The sequence below is a fragment of the Mus pahari genome, chromosome 1 (assembly GCF_900095145.1).
Source record: "Mus pahari chromosome 1, PAHARI_EIJ_v1.1, whole genome shotgun sequence".
In the NCBI taxonomy this organism is placed as follows: Eukaryota; Metazoa; Chordata; class Mammalia; order Rodentia; family Muridae; genus Mus; species Mus pahari.
Genome location: NC_034590.1, coordinates 117527758 through 117537425, shown reverse-complemented (window position 1 = coordinate 117537425; position 9668 = coordinate 117527758). Strand labels below are relative to the sequence as shown.

At 48.4% G+C, this 9668-nt stretch overlaps 2 protein-coding genes across 2 annotated transcripts in view; both read left to right on the top strand.

Moving 5' to 3' along the window:
* Arl2 (ADP ribosylation factor like GTPase 2) overlaps nucleotides 1-860 on the top strand; it is a 6751-nt gene extending 5891 nt beyond the window's left edge. The window contains exon 5 of the mRNA XM_021205147.2: nucleotides 452-860. Within this exon, the coding sequence (XP_021060806.1) occupies nucleotides 452-586 (135 nt within the window). The 3' untranslated portion in view covers nucleotides 587-860. The remainder of the gene's footprint in view (nucleotides 1-451) is intronic.
* Nucleotides 861-6977: 6117 nt separating this feature from the next.
* Snx15 (sorting nexin 15) overlaps nucleotides 6978-9668 on the top strand; it is a 7352-nt gene continuing 4661 nt past the window's right edge. Inside the window, exon 1 of the mRNA XM_029536194.1 lies at nucleotides 6978-7199. Within this exon, the coding sequence (XP_029392054.1) occupies nucleotides 7101-7199 (99 nt within the window). The 5' untranslated portion in view covers nucleotides 6978-7100. The remainder of the gene's footprint in view (nucleotides 7200-9668) is intronic.

Sequence of the window (9668 nt, the reverse complement as noted above, 5' to 3'; positions counted from 1 at the left end):
CTGGCTGTCCTGGAACTCACTTTGTAGACCAGGCTGGCCTCGAACTCAGAAATCCGCTTGCCTCTGCCTCCCAAGTGCTGGGATTAAAGGCGTGCACCACCACGCCCGGCCTTAGAATCTTGATTTTTGTTTGATACAGGTTTGATTGTTCTTGTCACCCCCCCTCCCAACCCCCGCTAGTGCACTACTGTATTATAGATCTCGCTGTCACCTTTTACCCTGCTGTGTGATCAGGGAGGTTGTAGAGCCTTTGGATCGGGATGCCTTCGCAAGAGATGAAATTATTTCTGTGGTCCCTACAAAATGCCTGGCTCCTATCACACACTCAACAGCCCACACTGGTTTTATGTCACTGACGGTGGCACTAGTGTGTAGTTTCAGAGCCACCCACTGGGTGACTAGAAAGGACAATCTGAGGCCTGCTGGTTCCACCGGTCCTTTCTGTCCCCAGACCCTGGAGCTGGACTCCATCCGCAGCCACCACTGGCGCATCCAGGGCTGCAGTGCCGTCACAGGGGAGGACCTGCTGCCTGGCATCGACTGGCTCCTTGATGACATTTCCAGTCGTGTCTTTACTGCCGACTGAGCTTCTTCAGTGTCCCCAGCTCACTGAACAGGTCCCTGTCGTCATTAGACACCAGCCGGAGGGATGAACACCCAGACTAACACTCCTGACCCCACCGTGACCTGCTGCTGCTGCTACTGCCCATTGCTCCCCGGTGAGGGCTGTCACCCAAAGTGGCCTGCAGCTGCCATGCTGAAAGGAAAGGCTGGGCTGGGAGGGACTACCTGCTGCTGCCAGGGTCCTGGGTGTTGCCTCACCTCTGTCCAGCAGTGAGAATAAAGCACTCTTCACCCAGTTCCTGGCTGAGCCATTCGTGAGTCACTGACTTTAGCACTCACCTGGAAGCTGAGTCCAGAGGGGACAGAGCAGAGCTGAGGACTAACTGGTTTAGTCTTCCCTTGCTAAAGGAATGGGCAGAGCATGGAAGCTCAGGGCAGGGCTAGCTGGGTCCATCTGCAAGTGACCAAGCAGCCTTTCTACAGGAGGAGGCATTAAAAGAGGGAGTCAAGGAGGAAGACAAAGGTTTCTGAGAAGGGGTTGCCAATTATCTAGAGAAACACCTGCCTTCATTAGTGTGAACTACAAAAGACAAAAATGAACAAACAAACCCCAAGACTTCTCCCAGCACCAGTCCGGGCTCATGAATAGTTTACATTCGTTCAGTTCCTAGTTTGCCAGTGCAACCAGGAAAACTTGCACAGTGGGCAACCTACATAGCCGTAGGAGGCCACAGCAGACAGACTGATAACGGACTGGGGTGGACAGAGTGGGAAGACGTGGCTGTGTCAGCTGGGGATGACACTCGAGGCCCTCAGCTGCCTAGCCAGGCTGTCTCCAAGGCCCGGTGTGGGGTCTGCCTTGTTCCACAGATCTGAGCATCCCTACCACAGGGAGACTTGACCCACCTGGGACCTGCATCCCGCTACCTGTTGTTTATACAGGTAAAGACTTTGCTATGTTCTGTCATTACTCACGCTTGAAATAGAAATGCCCAGGGCAGAAACTGGCTGGGTTGGCTGGAGGCCCTGCCAATCTCTCAGAAGGTTCTGATGCCACGAAGCCCAATGGACTGTGCCCCAGGGTGTAGGGCAGTTACCTAAAGGAATGGGATACCACACTGGGCTTGGGTGGCAGCAGAGGTCTGAGCAAAGCCTGGCTGGGTCCTCAGGAAGGAGGGGACGCAGGCATTAGAACAGAAACAGTTCACTCGAACCCGACTGTCCTTTCCAACCCTCGAGTGGAACTGCTGAGGGGTTTAAAGGTCCCTCCCTGTCCAGGTGTGTTGGTTTGTATATGCTTGGCCCAGGGAATGGCACCAATGTCGTCCTTTATAAGAGTTGCCTTGGGCTGGTGAGATGGCTCAGTAGGTAAGAGCACCCGACTGCTCTTCAGAAGGTCCAGAGTTCAAATCCCAGCAACCACATGGTGGCTCACAACCATCCGTAACAAGATCTGATGCCCTCTTCTGGAGTGTCTGAAGATAGCTACAGTGTACTTAAATATAATAAATAAATAAATCTTTAAAAAAAAAAAAAAAAAAAAATTTAAAAAAAAAAAAAAAAAAAAAAAGAGTTGCCTTAGTCATGGTGTCTGGCTCAGCTCTCCCAAGACACTCCCCTCCCCTCTCCTTTTCCCCTGATGTTCCTCAATTCTTTTTTCTTTTTTTTAGATGGAGCTCCCCTGTGTAACATAGGTTGGCCTAGAACTTATGATCTGCCTCTGTCTCCCCGGTACTGGGATTACAGGTTTGCACTGCCACTACAAGCGCAGCTTTCTTTGTGCTGATTAATTACATACCAAGGCATCTGGGAACACACTGTTGTCTCAGGGTCCGGGGAAAGTCACTCAGGAGTGATGGCAGCCAGAGCATGGAGAAGGAAGTGATCACAGTACAACCAGAAACCAGCAAACAGCCCTGATTGGATCCGTGACATCTTCCTTTAGATTAGCATGATGTTCACTGTCCTTATCCCGAGCATCCTGTTCCCAGTTTCCTTCATCTGTTCCTGCCAAAAATCCCAGGAGAGGCTTAAGTTTACAGTACATGGCAGTAAGGGCAATGAACACCCATCTTCCACTCAGGCTTGTTATTTTAAAAAGGACTGTCCCCAGCCCCTGAGCTGTGTGTATGTGTGTTGAGATAAGTCTCAAGTCTTCAGCTTTATCAGGTGGCAGCAGCAGCTGGCCTTTTCTCTACTACCTGAGGTCTGCGTGCTCTCAACCCCATCATGAATAAAACCCAGGCCCCAGAGATCCATGGCTCTGCTATGCCCTTGTTGATACTGATAGAACTGCCTGACTCATCTGGGCTTCTGTCCGTCTGGCAAAAGATCATGGCAGCCCCTGCTATAGATAGGAATCAACTGGTGTCAGGGGCATCATGAACAGTGGGTGTCAACTATGACTGTGATTTGAAACAATGGGAGCTTATGCATTCAGGCACTGATACAATGGAGTCACCCCAGTGCCAGTGCTCCTGGTAGTGTGTGTGTGTGTGTGTGTGTGTGTGTGTGTGTGTGTGTGTGTGTGTACAGGGAGAAGTGAATTAGGCTTAGACAGCAGAAGGCAGCAAGGTTCCAGTCATCACAGGACAGATTAGAGCACAGGCGCAGAGGTGGAGCCCTCACCTCATCGTCAATGGCAGGAAACACAGGGCACAAAGCAGCTGCCACCTCTCCCTGATGCTTCTGCTGGCATCTGGTGCTCCTGGAAATCTGTACAGGGTCGGGAACTACACTGCTGCAGACAAAAGAGCTTAACAAGGGCTGGGAGGAGAGAACCAGGAAGCTAGGCAGAGTGTGCACCTGTAATCCCAGCACTTGAGAGTGGAACAGGAGGACAAGGGCTTCAAGGACACCCTCAGCTGCACAGAGAGCTTGAGGCAAGCTGGGGCCGTGTGAGATGCTGCCTGTGTGTGTGTGTTGGGGGGTGGGGAACAGAGGCGGCACTGCTTCCGTATCCTGAGCACTTGTGATGGTCATGAGGGATTTGCCTCTGTCTAATTTTCACAGGGGACATCAGCTTTGTGTTTAACCAAGTCCTTGGGCTTTCTCAGTCTCCACTCCGCAGACCTGTGGTGATTTGAACAATAATGGCCTCCTTAGGCTCATATATTTGAAGGTTTAGTCATTAGGGAGTACCAGTACTTAAAAAGAAGTAGGAGGCCAAGCAGTGGTGGCACACGCCTTTAATCCCAGCACTTGGGAGGCAGAGGCAGGCAGATTTCTGAGTTTAAGGCCAGCCTGGTCTGCAGTGTGAGTTCCAGGACAGCCAGGGCTACACAGAGAACCCTGTCTTGGAAAAAAAAAAGGGGGGGGAGTAGGAAGTGTGGCCTTGTTGGAGCAAGTGTATCACTTAGAGTAGGTTTTGAGGTTTCAAAAGCCCATGCCAGACCCAGTGTCTCTATCTTCCTGCTGCCTGTGGATCCAGATGTAGAACTCTCAGCTACCTCTCCAGCACTGCATCTGCCTTTGTACCGCCATGGTGATAATGGACTAAACCTCTGAGACTGAGCAAATCCCAATTAAGTGGTGTCTTAGGGTTTACTGCTGTGAACAGACACCAAGGCACCTCTCATAAGGACGACATTTAATTGGGGCTGGCTTACAGGTTCAGAGGTTCAGTTCAGTATTATCAAGGCAGGAGCATGGCAGCATCCAGGCAGGCATGGTGCAGGAGGAGCTGAAAGTTCTACATCCTTCATCTGAAGGCTGCTGGTGGAAGACAGACTTCCAGGCAGCTAGGATGAGGGTGTTAAAGCCCACACCCACAGTGACACACCTACTCCAACAGGGCCACACCTTCTAAGAGTGCCACTCCCTGGGTCAAGCCTATATAAACCACCACATTCCACTCCCTTGTCCCCATAGGCTTGTTCAAACACCTGAGTCTATGGTGACCAAACCTACCCATAGCATAATAAAAAGTACATTCAGTCCAACTTCCAAACCCCATAGTCTGTGGCAGTCTCAGCAATGTTAGAGTCCAAAGGTCAAAGGCTTTTCTTAGATTCAGCCAATCACTTACCTGTAATCAGCTGGGCAGACTCCAAACTCTGCATCTCAGTGTCTGATGTCAAAGTGGTCTTCAGATCTCCATCCTTTTTTATCTTTGTTGGCTACAACATTCTTCTCTTTCCTAGGCTGCTTCTACTTACTCCCTGATAGCAGCTTTCCTCAGCAATCAGCCTACAGCTCTGGTATCTCGAACGTCTTGGGGTCTCCAAGGCAACTTCAGTGTTATAGCTTCTTGTTTCAATGTCTGGGATCCACACATGATCTTCTGGGCTCCTCCAAAGGGCTGGCTTCACTTCTCCAGCTCTGCCCTCTGTAGCACTCTAAGCTCAGGTTGATCCACTCCACTGCCACTGCCACTGCCATTCTTGGTGATCATCCCATGGAACTGGCATCTCCAATACACTGGGGTTTTCTGCTGCAACCAGGCCTCACCAATAGCCCCTCACAGGCTGTCTTCATGGTGCCAAGCCTCAATTCCTTTGTATAACTCCTTCAGTCCTGGGCCACCAACTACAACTGAGGCTGCACCTTTACCAATGGCCTTCCATAGCCTCTCACAGTGCCAAGCCTCAGCTGTTCTTCATGACCCCTTCATGCCTTCAAAGCCAGTACCACCTGGGTGACGCTTACATTACCAAGTGCCTTGGCTACCTCTGGAACCCAGCTTCTTTATGCTCTCAGAAAACACTTCCCAGAAGATACCATGACCAAAGCAACCCTTATAAAGGACATCATTTAATTGGGGCTGGCTTACAGGTTCAGAGATTCAGTCCAGTATCATCAAGGCAGGAGCATGGCAGCATCCAGGCAGGCATGGTACAGGAGAAGCTGAGAGATCTACATCTTCATCTGAAGGCAGCTGGTGGAAGACTGACTTCCAGGCAGCTAGAATGAGGGAGGGTCTCAAAGCCCACACCCACACACCTACTCCAACAGGGCTAAACCTTCTAATAGTGCCACTCCCTGGGCTAAGCATATACAAACCATAACAAATGGTTTGTTTTCTTGTTTGTTTGTTTGTTTGTTTGTTGTTTTTCCTCCTCAAAACAGAGTTCCACCTGCCTCCACCTCCTTAATGCTGGAACTAAAAGTGTGATGTACCACCACAGCCAACATCTCCTCAGAATTTTTTAAAAAGATTTATTTATGTATTATATGTAAGTACACTGTAGCTGTCTTTAGACACTCCAGAAAAGGGAGTCAGATCTTGTTATGGATGGTTGTGAGTCACCATGGGGTTGCTGGGATTTGAACTCAGGCCTTCGGAAGAGCAGTAAGTGCTATTAACTGCTGAGCCATCTCTCCAGCCCTCCTCAGAATTTTTTTTTTTTCGAGACAGGGTTTCTCTGTGTAGTCCTGGCTGTCCTGGAACTCACTCTGTAGACCAGGCTGGCCTCGAACTCAGAAATCTGCCTGCCTCTGCCTCTGCCTCCCAAGTGCTGGGACCAAAGGCTTGTGCCACCATGCCTGGTCCTCAGATTTTTTAATGGTTCTTTTATCCACTCTTTACCATGTGAATATGGGATTTCTGGTAGTGGTGGAATGTGCTGCAATCTATGTTTAGTGATAACACTGTTGATACATCTTCCTCACCAATTTGGCCTTCACCTGGGGTTGGGTTTCACTGTCCCTGTGTTGTGCCAGCATGCCTCCTGATCTGGTGTGTTACAGAGGATGCTGTGTCCGGTACCACTTTCCACAGATGAAAACCTGGGTGCATGCAGTTACAAGAGGGAAATGTGATGGTTACCTAGGATTTCAGCATTTGGGAGGTGGAAATCGGAGGACTAGAAATTCAAGGCCAGCCTCAACTACATAGAGTCTGAGGCCAACCTGGGCTACATGAGATCATCTCAACGTCCCACCTCCCCAAATTTGAAGCAGTTAAGGGGAATTCAAATAGCTGTAAGTGTTGTGATTTCAGAGCCTCTGTCAATATCCAGCTTTTTCAGCATCAGAAAATGTCAGTCCCTCCAGCCAATCCCGCACAGGGATGCAGGGAGCTTGGCTCTGCTAGGCACATTTTGAACTCAATAAAAGTTGCATGGGTTAGACCCTGTGCCAAGCACCTGAAGTTCCAGATACTCAGGAGGCCTAGGTAGGAGAATATTATAAGCCCAGAAATTGGTCAACACAGCAGAGACCGTAGCTTAAAATAATTCATAAATAAGAGGCTGGATGAGTGTAAAGAAGATAAATAAAGAGACGTTTCGGAGGTTTGTGAGGAGGGTTTACTTTAGGGTGAAGTGGGTTCAATCACATGCCAGGATGCCAGCTGGTAAATCCTCTCCCAAACAACCAATCCTTAGTCTCTACCTAGAACTCCGCTTTACCAATGACCTAGAACTTGTCAGACACTCCCTTAGCCACGCCCCCAAGCCAAGAACGGCTGTGTCACTTGCGACTAGGTCCCTGGGCCTGAAGAAGGGCGCAGGCCGGATCCTGGCCGTGGCAGTAGGCTTAACACGCGGAGCGGGGGCGACGTGCAGGAGGTGGAGCCGGCGACCCGCTCCGCTGTCATGTCGCGCCAAGCGAAGGATGACTTCCTGCGACACTACACAGTCTCGGACCCTAGGACCCACCCCAAGGGTTACACAGAGTACAAAGTAACCGCTCAGGTGAGGTGGGACCCAGCGGGGGAGCATTACCCTTTTAAGCAGCTCGGGATCCGTGTTGTACCTTAAAGGCAAAGAGCTTCAGGGAGGTCGCGGGTTTGGCCTACACAAATGGATTTCCCCTTTAAGAGGAGCCTGAGACTGAAGACTTAGGGTGCCTCACCGCCTGGGGCGGGGCTAAGGGTCGTTTTTAAGGTCTGTGGAGCACTGCTCTGCGCTTGGCCCGGTACCCCATCCCTATTGCTAGTGATGTCTAGACGCGCTCTTCGAATTTCTCAAAGCAAGAAAACTCCGGATTAACCCAAATATTCCTTCTCTAATCGCTTAGAGTAACTTTTGGTAATTTTCCCTGCTTGATCCATAAAAGCCCCACCACCACCTTTTTATTTATCTATCTTTTCTTTTTTTTGAGACAGCCCTGGCTGTTGTGAACTCACGATGTAAACTAGACTGGCCCGGAAGTCACCGAGACCCGCCTGCATCTGCCTCTCAAGTGCTGAGATTAAAGGCGTGCACCACCAGGACCGACTATTTTTAAAAACTCTTTAAAAGTTTATATGTATATGTGTGTGTGTGTACACATATACATATATATATATAATTTTATTATACCATTACATACATGTTTACATATATAATATTTGTGTGGTTTTAAAAACGCAAGCAAAAAAAAAAAAAGACTGTTCTTCACAGATAAGGAAGTCAATAAGCTGGAATTGGTGTTTGTAACATTGAAACTTAGAATGAGCTCGTAGAAACATCAGCATGAAAGAATGCTTTTAGAATTTTACCCAAGGGCTTGTAATTATGGAGGTTCTCCAGCGGAAGACTGGCTATACATTTTCTTGTACTTAAATTTTTTTTGACTTGGCAACTATTAAAAGGAAGCAAAGGCATTCAAGTCCCCAAAGCAATGTAAGTCAGAATCTTAGACGCGTCAGGGCGGCTCATGCTCAATGGCTAGCTTTTTCCCACGCCAAAAAATACAAATATAATAATTGTCTCTAGGAAGATGCCGGAGGGTAGAAAGGATGAAAAGGCATTCAGAACCCATATGTCTTCCTGTTAGCTTTTTAGACATAGTCACATGCCTTACACATGCATATAGGTTTTTTTTTTTTCAGTGCTAGGGTTGAACTCAGGGCCTCCCACATACTAGAGATCTCTCTCTCTCTCTCTCTCTCTCTCTCTCTCTCCACAGCACCCTACAAGATGATCCTTTTTATTTTTATTTTATAGATTTATTTACTTAATTTTTTTTCTTTATTTCGAGACATGGTTTTTCTCTGTAGCCCTGGTTGTCCTGGAGCTTGTGTTGTAGACCAGGCTCAAGACACTTTTAGTCCTTAGGGATTAAAAGTGTGCACCACGCCTCCTGGATTATTTACTTAAAGATTTAAAACATAGTTGCTTTTAAAAAAAAACAAAACAAAAAACAAAACAAAACAAAAAACCCCACAAGTATGGGTGTTTTATCTGCAAGTGTATCGGCGCACTATCCATGCAATACCAAAGGAGGCCAGAAGAGGGTGGTAGATCCCTATGGATTGGAATTGCACTGTGTACCCTCATGTTGGTGCTGGGAATAGAACTTCTGTCCTCTAGAAAGCAGCCAATGCTCTTAACCTCTGAGCAATCGATCCAGCTCCAGATTTATTTACTTTTATATGTATGAATATCAAAATATGTGTGTATATGTACCAAATACAAGCCTGGTGAGATCAAAGGTCAGAAGAGGTATTGAATCTCTTGGAATTGGACTTAGAAATTATTTGTATCTGCCATCTGAGTGCTGGGAACCAAACACAGGTCCTTGGCTACAGAGCGAGTGCTTTTACTTGCTGGATCATCCGCAGCCTCCTTGTTTCTGACTGATGTATATGTCTGTGTGAATGTGTGTCACAACTGTGCGCAGATGCCTGTGGAGGTCACAGGAAGGTGCCTCAGATCAGATCCCCTGGAGCCGGAGTTACAAACGATTGTGAGCCACACAGTGTGGGTGCTGTTCTGGGCACTGAACAGAGTCCTTGGAAGATCAGGACCTACTCTTAACTACTGAGCCACCTCTCCTTGTCCCCATCCTTAGATTTTGTTTGTTTGTTTGTTTTTAGTTTTTTTTTGGAGACAGGGTTTCTCTGTGTAGCCCTGGCTGTCCTGGAGCTCACTTTGTAGACCAGGCTGGCCTCAAACTCAGAAATCCACCTGCCTCTGCCTCCCGAGTGCTGGGATTAAAGGCGTGAGCCACCACACCCGGCTCCATCCTTAGGTTTTAGTGGGCATCTTAATTATGTCTGGTTTGCTGAGATCTAGAAAAAAATGGAAAGGATGTTTTGAAAACTGTTGATTCCAGCCGGGCGGTGGTGGCGCACGCCTTTAATCCCAGCACTTGGGAGGCAGAGGAGGTGGATTTCTGAGTTCGAGGCCAGCCTGGTCTACAGAGTGAGTTCCAGGACAGCCAGGGCTACACAGAGA